Raw genomic sequence first — 17,186 nt, forward strand, 5'->3', positions numbered from 1 at the left:
CTTGCAATTGGCAACCTTTAAATACACTGTCCTGTACCTTTTCTCATGATTGGACACACCTGCCTATGAAGTTCAAGGCTTAACAAACTAATCCAACAAAGTAATCCGTATTGAGCAGTTACATGCATTCAAATTAGCAAAATTACAAGGGTACACAAATTTATGCATATCCAGTTTTTCACATTTGATTTAATCACATACAACTGAATACTGCTTCACTAAAAATCTTTGTTCAGAAAACACCCCAGTACAGATGTTCATGGGAAATTTAAGACATACCACTGTTATCTTTTTTGAGTAAATTATTATGCAGACTGATTGGGGTTCCCTATACTTTTTCATATGACTGTATACCATGACCTGGATGAATGAGAATCTTCACAAACATGATTTGACATAGCTTGAATAAATATTGAAATACATTTTTGTACAGAGATACCACTATCTCTGCAGATGTGGGATTAGTGTATTGTTTCATATCCATGTGTCTTCTTGCCTTGTCCAAAGTGGAAAAGGTTAATACAACATTTTCATAAAACATTTGTTTTTTCCTGTAGGCTAGAACAAGCTAAAGAGAATGAATCCAAAGATGCTTTGAAGGACTTGGTTAACTTAATTACTTCTTTAACAACATATGGAGTCAACGAATTAAAACCAGCTGGTTTAACAACAGGGGCACCTTTTCTGCTACCAGGTTTTGTTGTCCCACAGCCCGCCGGAAAAGGTAAAGAACTACATATTTGCTCTTAAGTTTGTTTGGCAGCAGTACGCAATCTCACTTTCTTTAAATAACATTTTGCAGAAGGTAAAGTTTTGCCAAGTAAGTGCACAGTTTCTCAAACCTTTGTGCAGGAATGTAAGATGACACGTGTGTGTCATTCTGAAGCAACTTGCACACCTTTTACAGGGCAAGCACTCACCAGAGATTAGAATGGAGATTCGCCACTTCCTTGAGGTGGGAGACCTTGCGCCTTTCCTTTAGGTGGGAGACTCACGCCTTTCCTGGAGGTGGGAGACTCGTGCCTTTCCTGGAGTGGGAGATTCGTGCTTACTGGAGGTGGAACATGTATCTTCCTGGAGTGAAGATGGGGGGGCACAACATACCTTTTAAAGGCACGAGGTTCAAACCTTTCCCCTTCAAACCTTTAAGGCCATGTCCATGTCCTTAATAGAATCAATATATCATATAGATCAATATCAATACAATTGTGTATACTGAACATGTTATACCAACTTATATAAAAATAATTAAAACCTATTAGTATAATATAATCCATAAAAATATTACATTATCTTCCAAACACGAAATATATATATATAATAATATAATAACCTTTCTATCTGAAATTCAAAGTTTCACGATTTACAAGGCCTTGCCTCATGCCTATAAGACAGCCGATGTTTTCAATAAAAAGTCTGCTGAGATTCTTCTGCCTCATAACCCCTGTTATTTCCCTATGGGCGTAAACCTACCCCTTGTTTCTTTCTGAAAACCAATCGATAATACAGTACATTCAAGAAATTCTCCAACTTTGGTTCATTTGACCATTCATCTCAGACAATGTGGTATTATTCTATGTATTAAAAAAAATAAAGTCTCCAGCCCTGTATAGATTATAGGGTTCTAAACGACATCACTACCAAGAATAGTTAACCCCTGTTTTTCATGATGGGCAATTGCTAGGTGTTTATAATGTTTGTGTGAAAACTCACTTTAAAGAGATATTTCTTTCAGACATGTAATGCTTTATGTGCTATTCAATTACATTTGTAACTTGGTATAACCCATTATTGAAGGATATAAGTGCAAACATTTATAGACATTCTAAAACAACTGGACTTGCTGAGTAAGTCCAGTTGTTTTAGATTTACCTATACTAGATATACAATGTCCTGGATGAATGAAAATCTTCATAGTCATTTATAGGCATTGGAACATTTTATATGAAAATTAAATTTTAAGTAATGTAAATTGCTAAAGATTTTTCCAATAAAACATTATTGCCGGTTGTAGAGCATTTGCAAGAGATTGGTCAGCCTCTGAGGAGGAGATTTATCAATGGCAACTAATCTCCCGGTTTGCCATCAGTTTAAAAAGTAGATATGTATACATGCAAATCTTCTTTTATGATGGGCTAATAATAATTGGTAACTATTTTGTTTCATTTTTTTATTTTTTTATTTTGCAGGTCTCAGTGTGAGGAACATACAATCATTCTCTGTCCTTCAAAATGCATTTTTAAAGGCAAAAACCAGCTACCTTGCTCATATGATTCTTGATGCCATCATGAATATTTACATGTCGGACAATGCAAACTACTTTATTTTGGAGTCGCAACACACATTGTCCCAGTTTGCAGAAAAGATTACCAAGCTGCCCGATGTTCAAGTCAAATATTTTGAGATGCTTGAGCTTGTTGTCTTCAGTTTAAACTATATACCATGCAAAGAACTGATTAGTGTGAGCATCCTCCTGAAGTCCAACGCCTCTTTTTCCTGCAGCATTTTTGCCACTAAAACGTTATTAAAATTCATACGTCATCACCATATTTTTAAAGATGTATTTAAGGAAGTCGGACTCTTGGAGGTTATGGTTACTCTTTTGCACAAGTATGCTGCTGTATTGAAAGATCCTGCTCAAGCATATATTGAACAAGGTATGGAATAACTTTTTTTCCCCCTTTGGGTATGTGTTAAAAAGGCTTACAGTGATTTAGGCCTTGTGGCATGAATTTAATTTCACATGGTTTTCTGTGAAATGGAGTTGAGGGGGTTTGACACATCAATCATTTACAGGCACAAGGGTTGGCTGTCCATTGAATTTTACTTACTGTACATTAGAACATAAATGTTATTCTTGTGATGCATTCTGTGAATGTTCTTGTATCAACAAAACTCTATATCTTGATATATTGCGTCCTTGAAATGCAGGCAAAAGTTTGCATCATCAAAATAGTGGCATTATAATGTGACAGGCTAACTGCAATAACACTATAAGAGATTGACACTTTGTTCATTACAAAATATTAAAAATATATATATTTTAGGCTGACAGGTTAGTCAACAAGTTTTTGTAGTACTCATAAGCTCTTGGTCTATGTGACTTCATTGTTAAAAGGTTGCTTAAAGAATTCTCTGTGAACATGACCAAATGTTTTGCAAATATATATTTAGCAGGAAAGTGCCAAACCATGTATTGTTAATTTATCTGCACTGTATGTATTTATGTATGTATGTATATATGAGCATTAGCTGAAGTAAGATTAACAATAGATAACAGAAGTCTAGTATAGCATTTATTTCTAAGACTTCTCAAATTCTTTTTAGGCAGAATAATTTGTTGCACTCAAAAATAAATAGACCTGATTTAACCAGTGCTGTATACAGTGGACGAATGACCCCCTCCTCCCGTGAATCTATGACCCTTTTAATACAGCCCATGAACTTATTTGTCCTTGATGCTGCTGACTGGCATTGCCTGCTACAGGCAAGCTTATTCTCTACAAGAACTCCAAGGTCCAATAAAAGCAAGATGCTGTGTAGCAATAATGGAAATTGAAAAAATGCTATATGGCACACGTTAAATAGTAGATAACAGATACCACCATAATGTTCTTCAGAGCATATCTAATATCTGCTGTGTAACCTGAGCCTTTTCTCCTTTGAATGGCTGCCCCATTGCTACACAGCAGCTTATTATATAAGCAATACTAGTGTTTCTGAAGCAATACTAGTGTTTCTGAAGCAAAATCAGCAGTTTTACCAGTGCAATAATAACATACGTAATAAAAACATTTTTATTACTTTAAAACACTTATTTTTTGATGTTATTGATGTCTTTTAAGAATAGGGCAAAATCCTGTATTTAGTTGCCTTCGGTACACACATGAAACATTGATACATAAAAAGGTTTTTTCATCGTAGGTTGCACAACTGCAAACCAGTCAACAGAGGAGCAAAGGCAACTTGCCCTGGTCGTTATGGAGACTTTAACGGTTCTTCTTCATGGGTCAAATACAAATGCAGGTGAGAATTCACATATATATATATATATATATATATATATATATATATATATATATATATATATATATATATATATATATATATATATTTCATATCATTTACAGGGGTCTGGTGCAGATAATAGTTTTCATATTATATAATATTAAAGAGCCCTGCTGCCCCCTTCCAAACAACATCATCCAGACTTTCGAAAGGTTACTCTGGTCCCAGTACCGCTGAGCTATGTTTAGCCATATCATATTCTCCTTGAGGCTCCATGACTATTGCTTATGTCCAGGATCATGTACATTGAAAATCACAGTGGAAGGTGATATTGGTAGGTAAGCTTCAAATAACTGGTTTTGTTTATAAGGGCAAGAACATACAGAATATTGGCACTGCTGCTCTCAGCCTGTATTTTTTTCTGCAGACGGAGAGAAGCAGAGCTCCGTGTATGTGCCCTGAAAAGTATAGCTTCCATCTCATTGCAGGAGCACGGAGCGGAGATTGGCCTGAAAATACTTGCTTTCATTTTTTGGGTGGGGGGCAATCTCTGCTCCGTTTACCTGCACTCAGGCAGGAGCTATGCTTTTCAGTGCAGACACACAGAAATGCCGAAGAGAGCAGATCTACTTCTTTCTACTTATAAGAAAAATGAAGGCTGAGAGTAGTGGAACCAACATTCCATGTGCCTTTGCCTTAAGGCTTCTCTAAAGGATTGAGTCTATTTTAATTCCATGTAGAAGTGTCAAAGTGTAGATCTTTGTTTATAATAAGAAATCTTCTGCACTGTATATGGTATATGGTATTTATACATATAGCAGTGTTGTAGAATGTGAAATCGCAACGGCCTTTTTAAACTAGTGTTATTGCTTTATATTATGGTTAATATTTCAATCAGGACCCTTTTACCTTTTCTATTATTTGTATTTGTGTATGTAAATGTGTACACCCTTTATACAACAGCATTGCAGAATATGTTGGTGATTTATAAATATGTGATAATAATCAGTGATGGGCGAATTTGTCCCGTTTCGCCAAAAAAGGGAATTTCCTGCGAAATTCGCGAAATGAAGAAAAATTTGTGAAATGCAGCAGGCATCTCATTTATGACGCTGGCGTCCGTTTTTGGACGCCGGCGCTCATTCGCCGCTGAAAATGTGCCAGCATCCAAAAAAAAAAAAAAACGGACGCCAGCATCCATTTTCTTGGCTGCCGGCAAATTTTCACTGCAGTTTCGCAAATTCGCGCCTGACGAATAAATTCGCCCATCACTAATAATAATATGGACACTCTCTGGAGGTCCTGTTAGAACAGTGCATCAAATTTTAAGCTTCTGCAGCGTCATGCTTGGAATTATTTTTCTAATTTCTATTAGCCTGTGAATAATGATTTAAATCACCTTTTAACAGGTTTTCATTTTTTTACTTTTGAACAGTGTGTGTGGATTTCCACCAAATCCCTGTTATAAATTTTATGACTGGATTAGTGGCACCACGAATTCTGTTAACACAAACGTAATCCTGTGTATTTATATAAGCAGAAGTTTTTATTTTGCAGATGAAAACATGTTACCATCATTATTCAGTATTAATTTTTTCATGTATAGTAACAGTTCTTGTGTTTGATAATTTAATTTTAAAACAGACACATTTGCAGAACCCTTTTTTTTTGGTGAAAAAAAACCGGGGTCATATAGGAGTCCCTTGAACCATGTGAAGATGCATGATGAGTTTGAAAACTTGATCAATTTGAGCTATTCAAGTTTTTATTTTTGGCGAAAACTCGATCAATTAGAGTTTTTGGGTTTTGCTGCTTAAACTTGCAGAATCTGTTTTTTTCTTTAATGAGAAACCATTTGAGTTGTGAGTTCATTTGAGGTATAAAAACTCTAACATTTGACCTTTGATAAATAACCACCTAAGGCATTAAAACATTAAGCACTTTACTGTACATTTATAAAAATCTCATCTTCTATACAGGTTATCAGTTTATCAAGAACCAATGCAAGAATGCCACATTCTGGATGGAATTAATTAGGGTGCATAGTGTCATTTGCAAACAGTGATGTATTACTTACAGTTCCCTGCCCTAAGTCATTATTGAGCATTTTCAACAAAATTGGACCCAATGCCAAACACTGTGAAATTGCACTAAGAACTCTGTTTCAAGCAGAGAATGTATCATTGACAACCACCCTCTGTTCACAATCCTGTAGCCAGTTTCCTACTGGCTAACAACATTACTAATACTGACAGTCATTTATGTGGCACAATATAAATTGCTTCTAATAGTATTAAGTCAAAGGCAACTGGACATTTTAGGGCGTTATTTATAAAAATCTGAATTTATCTGATTTTTTAAAATAAAAAAGTCAGACCAAATTAGAATCCACAATTTGACTTTATTTATTATTTAAAAAGCATGATTTAAATGGATTGTGGGGAAAACATTATAAAATCGAGTGGAAACCTGAATTGTATGTTTTCTTTCAGAGGTTTATCTTGGATCTTTTTGTGGGGGGCTTTTTCTTGAAAAGTTCGAATTTTTTCGTATTTTCCCCCGAAACAGACGGATTTTCAGGCTAATCCAGCGCAGACTACAGACACTTCCAAATAGGATAGGGACCCCTCCTATTGACTTATATACAATCTCAGCAGGCCTGAGATGGCTGATTTGGATTCACAATGTTTCAGATTCTTTCTCTTTTACTTATGCACTAATTGCCAGAGTTTCAGCCCGGTGGTGTAAAGTTCTTATAACCCCCAGTTTATGTTCCAGCGGGTGATGGGAATCAAACAAAAAATACTGATCATAGTGACCCCTGATGGATTCACAACAATTCCCACTCCCTACATGACAGTTGCCTTTGTCTAGGTTAATTCTACTAGATATGGTATATTTTGACCTTGATAAGTGAGAATCTTCATAGACATATATGTTATGCAAAATTCAAATAGCTCTACTGCAACCCCACTGTCAAACTTCTTATGTACTTCATCATATACAAGATTAGAAGTCAGCACTCACCCTTAGGGTATATTAGATGAGGGTGCAAGTCTTAAATGGCCACTTCCACCTATTCTGTAGACGAAATAGATGAATAGACAGCACCGCACATGAGATTTATTCTTAAAGGAGAAGGAAAGCTACGGAGGCATTTTATTGCCAATAGATTAGCTGCAATAGTGCAAGCTAGAATGCTATATTTATTCTGTAGAATGTTTTACCATACCTGAGTAAAAAGCTCTAGAAACTCTCTGTTTGTTTAGGATAGGAGCTGCAGTATTAACGTGGTGTGACATCACTTCCTGCCTGAGTCTCTCCCTGCTCTGGGCTCAGATTACAGCAGAGAAGGGAGGGGGCAGGGGAAGAGGAACAAACTGAGCATGCTCTTGCCCAGGGCAATGAGGTTTAAGCTGAAGGCAGGAAGTCTGATACAGAAGCCCATGTGTACACAATAGAAGGAACGAAATGCAGTGTTTCTTTTGACAGGGAAGTCAGAGCAGCATTACTTTGGGGGTTTACTGGTATATTTAGATGGACCTTTCTGATAAGGTTTACTTAATTTTAACCTTTCCTTCTCCTTTAAAAGGCCTTTATTCCAAAAGGGCTTAGTGTCCTTAACTAAGCCCTTTTGGAATAAAGACCTTTTAAGAATAAATCTCATGTGCGGTGCTGTCTATTCATCGATTTCTTCATCATATACAGCAATCAATTTTTTTTGTCATGACCTATCCTTCATAAAGTCATGGTTTATAATACCATTGTCCAGAGCATAATCTTGAATGTGATTTCTTAACAAGCCTTCAAATAATTTCCCACAAAAGATGTCAAACGTAAGGGGATATCATTGCAAAATCAAAATCCTTTTTTAAATATTGGAATTACATCAGCTTTCCTCTGATCCATAAACCAGAAAAAGAGGGCTGGCTAAAATTAAACTAAGTTGTCTAAATTCCCGAGGATGTCGTCCATCAGGTTCTATTGCCTTGTTCACAAGGTGTGATTCCTCTGTTATATACATTGAAGGATAAACTGGTTAAAGGAGAATTCAACCGTTAACTAGGAAAAACCAAATGGTTTAGCCACTTGATTTCATTTGCAGCACTAGAAAATGTCTGCTGGATTCCTCTGCACTAAGTTGCAAACTTACTTTTATTGGTAAAAGTTTGAGTAGTTATGCTACCTATTAAACATATTTGAAATAAAGTGGTGGGCTCAGTGTTGGACCTCATTTGTGAGTTATGCTTCCTAGTTCATGGTTTCCTTTTCTATTTTTGCTGCATTTTACATATATTGTCTAATCTGTCAACAGGGGTTTTTAGGGAATTTGGAGGCGCCCGGTGTGTGCACAACATAGTGAAATATCCACAGTGCCGTGAATATGCACTCATGGTAATCCAGCAGCTCATGTTGTCTCCAAGTGGGGATGACGACATGGGTACCCTCCTTGGACTAATGCACTCAGCTCCTCCCACAGAACTGCAGCTGAAGACTGACATATTGCGGGTAAGCTGCTGTATTTTATAGTATTACGGGGTTTTTAGGGTATATTTTGCATTTATAATTTGAAGCAACTTAAAGTATATGTTTCTGGGTCTTACAAATGCAAAAGCTGCAATGTCATCCTAACTGTCATTCATACTGGGTTTTTAGGTGTATCTTGGAGAGCAAATGTCTATGCCCCTTTTACATTCTTCTTGAATGCTTATGCTATTCAGGCTTAGTTTCCACACTTTGAAACACACACACACACACTCTCTCCCCCTCCCCCCTTGGTAAAGAACAAGCAGTGTTGACTAAAACACTACTTGTTCTTTACTAAGTCCTGAGAGTGCGGCTTCCTTTTTGATGGTATTATCACAAACTTCTGTCCAGCACACAGGCATTGCAGTATTTTTGTCGTTGTGCACAAGATTTGCATATATAGATACACATAGTAAGTTAGGTTGAAATAAGACACACGTCCATCAAGTTCAACCTTTTGAAAAAAAAAAAACCCCATCTGATGCCTCTCCAATTTGCCTCAGAGGGGAAAAAATTTCCTTCCTGACTCCAAAATGGCAATCAAACTAGTCCCTGGATCAACTTGTACTATGAGCTATCTTCCATAACCCTGTATTCCCTCACTTGCTAAAAAGCCATCCAACCCCTTCTTAAAGCTACCTAATGAATCAGCCTGTACCACTGATTCAGGGAGAGAATTACACATCTTCACAGCTCTCACTGTAAAAAGCCCTTCCAAATATTTAGGCAGAAACTCTTTTCTTCTAATCGGAATGGGTGAACTTGTGTCATCTGGGAAGACCTACTGGTATATAAAGCATTAGAGAGATTAATATATGATCCCCTTATATATTTATACATAGTTATCATATGACCCCTTAAACGCCTATTCTCCAGTGTGAACATCGCCAATTTGGCCAGTTTTTCTTCATAGCTAAGATTTTCCATGCATTTTACCAGCTTAGTTGAACTTCTCTGGACCTTCTCTAATACAATAATGTCCTGTTTGAGAGATGGAGACTAGAACTGTACAGCATATTCTAGATGTGGCCTTAACAGTGCTCTATAAAGTGGAAGAATGACCGCTTCCTGCCGTGAATAAATGCCCCTTTTAATACAGCTCAATGCCTTATTTGCCCTTGATGCTTCTTGCTTGCTACAGCCAAGATTATCATCTACAAGGACTCCAAGGTCCTTTTCCATAATGGATTTGCCTAGTGCAGTACCATTATGGGTATAAGTGGCTTAGATATTTTTACATCCCAGGTGCATGACTTTACTTTTATCAACATTGAATCTCATTTGCCACTTAGCTGCCCAGATTGCCAGTTTGTCAAGATCCTGTTGCAAGGATGCCACATCCTGGATGGAATTAATTGGGCTGGATAGTTTTGTGTCATCTGCAAACACTGATACATTACTTACAATACCCTCCCCTAAGTCATTAATAAACAAGTTAAATAAAAGTGGACCCAATACCGAGCCCTGAGGGACCCCACTAAGAACCTTACTCCAAGTAGAGAATGTACCATTAACAACCACCCTCTGTACCCGATCATGTAGCCAGTTTCCTATCCATGTGCAAACGACTTCATTAAGGCCAACATACCTTAGTTTAGAAAGCAGTTGTTTGTGGGGCACGGTATCAAACGCTTTGGCAAAATCCAAATAGATCACATCTACTGCCCCCCACTGTCCAGCATCTTACTTACAGTACCTCTGCATAAAAAGCAATCAAATTAGTCTGACATGACCTATCCTTCATAAAGCCATGCTGATTGCTGCTCAGTATGTCATTCACTAGGACAACATTTTGAATGTGATCCCTTAACAAGCCTTCAAATAATTTGCCCTCAACAGATGTCAAATTTACAGGCCTATAATTGCCAGGCTGAGATCATAATCCCTTTTTAAATATTCAAATGACATTAGCTTTTCTCCAATCCATAGTTACCATACCAGATGAATCTGAGAAAATCCGGAATAGGGGCCAGTCTAAAACTGAACTAAGCTCTCTTAGAACCCGGCGGTGTATGCCATCAGGCCCTGGAGCCTTGTTTACATTAATTTTTATTAAAGCTTTATGGATCATATCCTGAGTCAGCCACTGACTAGATTGAGCTGAGCCATCAGTGCAGCTATGAAGTGAGCTTGGGAACTCACACTCCTCTATTGTATACACTGAAGAAAAGAACTGATTTAGCACATTTGCTTTTCTGTATCTGTTACAACCATACCGGTACCATTATTTAATAGAACAACACTCTCAACCCGCGTCTTTTTACTATTAATATATTTTGTTTGTAATAGTTTAGACATCAGTAAGAAATGTCTTGAACAGTTTTTTTGCTTGCTTTGTTGCATTTATATGGTTTGGTGTAATTTGCAGGCTCTCCTCATAGTGTTAAGAGAAAGTCATCGAACACGAACAGTTTTCAGGAAAGTTGGGGGGTTCGTGTACGTCACATCACTTCTGGTTGCAATGGAGAAGGCCCTTGGTTGTCCGCCAAGGAATGGCTGGGAGAAGGTGAACGACAACCAAGTATTTGAGCTACTGCATACAGTTTTTTGTACCCTTACTGCAGCCATGCGATATGAACCTGCAAACTCTAACTTCTTCAAGACTGAAATTCAGTATGAAAAACTAGCTGATGCCATTAGGCTGCTAGGCTGTTTCTTTGAATCAAGAAAAATCAGACCTTCTAATATTTTACCCTCCAACAATCAACCATTTCACAGTCTTTTAGAGGATGATATCGCACAGATGGATTTTTTATGCCCAATGTTAAAGCACTGCAGCAAACTGTTTGTTTATCTCTATAAAGTAGCTACTGATTCATTTGACAGGTAAGTTTTGTTATTTTTTAATGTAAGAGTGGAAAAAGAAGTCATTGTAGTATTTTGGGTTACCAGTTGAATATAAAGCAATGTTACTGGAAATAATAGAGGAATTGGTAGAGACAAAAATTAGAATGATATTTACATGATGCTTTATCTGTCCGACATTTATTGTCATAGCATCTAGTAAATAGACATTATTTCAATCCAATTAAAAAAAATAAAATGAAAGGAAGTGCCGTAAATAAATATGAAACCTACACTGGCAACAGATACTCATACCCCTGAGGCTGGAATCGATTGTTGCATTCAGATCTACAGTACACCAGATAAATAGCCCCTATCGCGTAGCCCATAATCATTGGTTCTAGTGACTAGGATGACATTTAACAGTGGTATACTGTGCACTATTTCCTAGGCATTGTTTCCCTTTTTACTAGACAGCCTACTCTATCTATATTTATTTTTATGTGCTTTTGTCTGCAATTTGTAAAACATTTACCTGCTGTAATATGTTAGAGATGCATTGATAGATAATGCTTAATGCTTAACTGCTAGTTGATCCAGAAGTACAGAAAAACCCATCTGGAGCCTGTCCAGTGTGTTTAAGAGGGGAGAAATTCCTTCACACCATTTTCTGGATTTTTTTTGGTGCTAAAAAGGCATCTAACCTCTGCCAGCTGATTCAGTGAGAGTTCTGCAACTTCACAGTTCCTGCTGTAAAAACTCTTTCTAAATATTAGTATGGAACCCTCTTTTCTAATCTGAATGTATTCCCTTGTGTCATTTGGAAGGACCTATTAGTAAATAAAGCTTCAGATAATTTTATATGTATATCATATGCTCTTACCTAGTGTAAACTGAGCGTAAACATAACCCTAACTGCCAGTCTTTCATCATAACTGAGGCTTTCCATACCAGATTTGTTACCCTTCTTTGCACTCACTCTAATTCATTAATATCCAATGTCTATGCATATTGGACATCAACTCTTCAGTAGACCCCTGGTGTTCATATTTGGGATGTTAAATGTTTGTACATAAATAATATGTGCTGTAAAAGTCAAGATTTGAAACAATGCTAACAGTAGGAACTTTTGGTAGTTCGGGGAAGAAAGACACGTATAATGATTTAAATTGTGGGCATTCCACAATGTATATTTTTTCAGTGGGCTTTTACGATATATCAAATTCATACAGGATTCTTATTTTCAGCATTTAAATGTTAACCATGAAAAAGTGTACGCATTATTTTCATTTATAAAATTTAGCAAATTAGTAAGCCCAAGGTATATTGTGGGGTCTTTACATTCCATACTCTTTGGTAAACATATGCACATTGGGCATCAAACTGTTAATTATACCCCTAAAATTCATATTGTGAATGTTTTATGTGCATACCTAATAACATATGGGAGATAAACTGTAAGCCTTGAGGTAAATTTTAACTTTATTTAAAACTTTTTTTTTTTGAAGATAGCATTGCAGTTTGGTAGTTTGAAAGACTTATATTTACCCATTTTGGATTTGTCTAAAAATATAAGATTTCCTTTGGTAAGTCTTCTGTTTTTGACCTTGAAATCCTAAATATGCAGCTTTCGGGAGCAGGTACTTTGGAAAATTACTTGGTTGCAGGTACTTTGGACCAGCAACTGGAGGAAGAATCAAAGAGTCGCAGGGTGTGAATCTGGGCTGGCGGGGCCCACCGATTGTTTACCCGGTGTCCCACTGGCCCAGTCCGACCCTGCTGCTGGTTGTTTGTGTATTCCAGCGTTTTTGGCTCTTTTTTGACAGGCCTTTATAGATTGTAGCAGTTGACCCCTTTTGAGCTGGGGGCTATATTCCAGCGTTTTTGGCCCTTTTTTGAAAGGCCTTTATAGATTGCAGCAGTTGACAAATAATGCTGGTTGTTTGTGACCTAAATAAGTCTAGTATTTTCAGAGAGTATTTCTAAATATATGTTATTTTAACATTTAGAGTGAAAAGTTATGTTTTATGTATCTTTTATTAAAGAAAGAAGAATCTAAAATCTTTTCAGTTTTAGAAGCCTAGTGGAGAAATGTAATAAAAGTCAGTGGGGGTCATTTATAACTTTGCGCAAATGGCTCGTAAATGAGGTGGATGTTTGCGTGAGCGTGACCACTGTGCATGACCATTTGTACACAAATATATTGCTGATGCTAGTTCAGCGAATATAAATGTAACACGCTCACCCTGGTGGTCTAGTGGCCGGCCGGGACGCCCGCCGTGCTTCTGGCGGGGACACCCGCTGAGTGGTTCCTTCTCCCCATTTGCCGGTTTCTCTATGGTGCGCGTGGCGTGCACCTCCGGGTTTTACGCATTGCGAGTGTCATCACGTTTGGCGCAAATTTTGAATATTTAAAGGGGCTTTGGGCTAGAAGTGATTGCCCATTGTTAAGTCTAATTTGATTAGTTCCTGGGTGCGATTCTGTATATTGATTCGGGTATTTTACCTTTGCCTGCCAGACTACTCTGAACTCTGCCAATCCTCACCCTTGCCTGTCTGACTGTTCTGAACTCTGCTGATATCCATTGCCTCTCTGACCGTGCTTGAACTCTGCCTGTATCGACCCGGCCTGCCTGACCACGCTATCCCGTTTTGATCCTTGTGAAGTTGGTGTTGCCTTCTGTCCTAAATCCTTGATAAAGCCTTTGCCCGTCCAGAACTCTTGCTTGGCTCCTCTCTTATTAAGACCTGGCAGCATCTGAGTAGCTGAGGGCTCCTCTCGAGGCCAAAGGCGGCTGCTACAGGCAGAAGCAGAGCCGTGACCAGGGAGCCTAGCACCTTTTCTGGATTTAGGGAGCCAATCATGACCATAAATTTGTAGTTTGCAAAATCTGTTTAGCAAATATTTTTCATCACCAAAGTAATAGAAAGAATAATCGCAATGTGAATATATCTTATGCATGCTTTAAAAGTGAGCAATGCGTAATTAAAATTTGCAATGCACAGTTAAAATTGTAATTGTAATAACAGTCTTATACATAGTAAGGTTGAAAAAAGACACGTCCATCGAGTTCAACTTTTTTTTATTTTATTAACTACCCATCTGCCATTTGATCCAGAGGAAGGCAAAAAACCCATCCGAAGCCTCTCCAATTTGCCTTAGAGGACTAGTCCCTGGATCAACTTGGACTATGAGCTATTTCCCATAATCCTGTATTCCCTCACTTGCTAAAAAGCTACCCAACCCCTTCTTAAAGCTATCTAATTTATCAGCCTGTACAACTGATTCAGGGAGAGAATTCCACATCTTCACAGCTCTCACTGTAAAAAGCCCCTTCCGAATATTTAGGCGGAACCTCTTTTCTTCTAATCGGAATGGGTGACCTCGTGTCAGCTGGAAAGACCTACTGGTAAATAAAGCATTAGAGACATTATTATATGATCCCCTTATATATTTATACATAGTCATCATATCACCCCTTAAGCGCCTCTTCTCCAGTGTGAACATCCCCAATTTGGCCAGTCTTTCCTCATAGCTAAGATTTTCAATACCTTTTACCAGCTTAGTTGCCCTTCTCTGTACCCTCTCTAATACAATAATGTCCTGTTTGAGTGATGGAGACCAAAACTGTACGGCATATTCTAGATGGGGCCTTACAAGTGCTCTATACAGTGGAAGAATGACCCCCTCCTCCCTTGACTCTATGCCCCTTTTAATACAGCTCAAGACCTTATTTGCCCTTGATGCTGCCGACTGGCATTGCTTGCTACAGCCAAGTTTATCATCTACAAGGACTCCAAGATCCTTTTCCATAATGGATTTGCCTAGTGCAGTCCCATTAAGGGTATAAGTGGCTTGGATACTTTTTAAGGTGCATGACCTTACATTTATCAACATTGAATCTCATTTGCCACTTAGCTGCCCAGATTGCCAGTTTGTCAAGATCATGTTGCAAGGATGCCACATCCTGGATGTAATTAATTGGGCTGGATAATTTTGTGTAATCTGCAAACACTGATACATTACTTACAACACCCTCCCCTAAGGTGAGGGCCACACCCCCTAATTATCATGTTCATTTTACAAAATTTGGCAGGTTATGATAGTTTGAACATATTTTTTTCAATTACAGTTTTGATAATGAAGGTGAATTGAAAATTTGTACAAAGTATATTATCTGCAGCTGTGGCTGCTCCAGGGCTCTCTGTCAAAAGCCAATTAAGTTAGAAACTTTATTTCTGGCTGTTCAGCGCAGAACAAAACGGGACTTTCCAGTACAAACAAGGGACTGTGGGTTGAGCTGTCAAAAGAGGGACTGTCCCTCTAAAAACGGGACAGTTGGGTGGTATGGAATAGCAGTTGTGTTTCTGAGGTTGCAAGCAGGTGACCAGTTAAAGGAATTTATGACATCAAGTGTATTTGCAGGAATTTGTAAATATTCCCCACTGCAAGAAAGAGTAATCTATTGATTATAATTAACTAACTGCAGGACAGAAATACTGGCTGATATTCTTCAAATTGAAGGGAATTATGAATCTTTGTTTTATACTACATTTACCCATTTTCATTTATATTCCTGAAAATTTCTAAATTTTACAAACAAATTTGATACCATAACCTTGATACCATTTCTTTTATAATGCTTATGTATATTCTTATATTCTTATCATTTTATCAGTATCTTGTCTTATAACAGACAACAAAAATGACAATGGTGTTAAAGGCTGCTGCTAATATTTGCTGTTTTTTTTTTAAAGGGATACTGTTGTGGGATTTTTTTTCCATAACTCATCAGTTAATAGTGCTGCTCCAGTAGAATTCTGCACTGAAATCCATTACTCAAAAGAGCAAAAAGATTTTTTTTTATATTTAATTTTGAAATCTGACAAATGGCCAGACATATTGTCAGTTTCCCCAGCTGCCCCCAATCATTGGACTTGTGCTGGATAAACTTTAGACACTCTTTACTGCTGCACAGCCTAACAACAGAACAATGGGAAGGTAACCACATAGCAGCTCCCTGACACAAGATAACAGCTGCCTGGTAGATCTAATCTAAACAGCACTCATAAGTAAAATCCAGGTCCCAGTTACATTGAGTATAAGAAACAACAGCCTGCCAGAAAGCAGTTCCTTAAATGCTGGCACTTTCTGAAAAAACTTGACCAGGCAAAATGATCTCAGATGGCTGCCTACACACCAATATTACAACTAATGAGTCTAATTGGTTTTAGTAACAGACTTACATTGCATCTTTAAAGGGAATCTGTCGTCATTTTTTAAAAAAATTTTTTTTTGCATTTTTATAAAAAACACACATCCATAAACACTGTCTGGCAAATAAAATGTTAATCCACAAATCCATGCATAAGTTATTTTAGTTTGTATTTTGTCATGGGGGCTTCCATTTCTGCTCATTACACATTCATCCTGTGCTGCTCTAACAGCAGGCACAGCATTACCTGTGTGCTTGGAGGCAGCCACTCTGTAATGAAAAGCCAGGTCGCACTACGACATGAGAATCTAGCTGTACACTGCCCCTCCCCTCTCTGCCCATTCGTGTGATGTTTGGAGGAGAGAGGTCACATGGTTTGCAGGGAAGCAATTACTTTCACTTTCCTACATTCTGCTCTACAGCTGCACTAGCAGCCCCTCCTCCCACAGACACTATCAAAGCTCCTGCCGTTCTGTAAGTTTGTTCTCTGCTTTCCTTTGGAGGGGGGAGCTTTCTCTCCTTGCTGCCTTCCTAGTTTGTTTTACTGGTTACTAGATGAGGTAAAGGAGCTGTGAGTTCCCTCTGCTATCCACCTCACACAGACCTTGCTCCTTTCCTGCCTGCAATACTTCAATTAAGTTAGAAACTTTA

General features: G+C 37.8%; 1 protein-coding gene across 10 annotated transcripts in view; it reads left to right on the forward strand.

The window, feature by feature from the left end:
• Positions 1 to 17,186, forward strand: part of LOC108711543 (WD repeat and FYVE domain-containing protein 3) — a 244,162-nt gene that overhangs the window by 78,638 nt on the left and 148,338 nt on the right. For all 10 annotated transcript variants that reach the window (XM_041591303.1, XM_041591310.1, XM_041591320.1 and 7 more), the window contains 5 exons: positions 558 to 724; positions 2,190 to 2,657; positions 3,925 to 4,026; positions 8,324 to 8,517; positions 10,904 to 11,361. In XM_041591303.1, coding sequence (XP_041447237.1) covers positions 558 to 724; positions 2,190 to 2,657; positions 3,925 to 4,026; positions 8,324 to 8,517; positions 10,904 to 11,361 — 1,389 coding nt within the window. The remainder of the gene's footprint in view (positions 1 to 557; positions 725 to 2,189; positions 2,658 to 3,924; positions 4,027 to 8,323; positions 8,518 to 10,903; positions 11,362 to 17,186) is intronic.

Source organism: Xenopus laevis, chromosome 1L (assembly GCF_017654675.1).
Source record: "Xenopus laevis strain J_2021 chromosome 1L, Xenopus_laevis_v10.1, whole genome shotgun sequence".
Lineage (NCBI taxonomy): Eukaryota > Metazoa > Chordata > Amphibia > Anura > Pipidae > Xenopus > Xenopus laevis.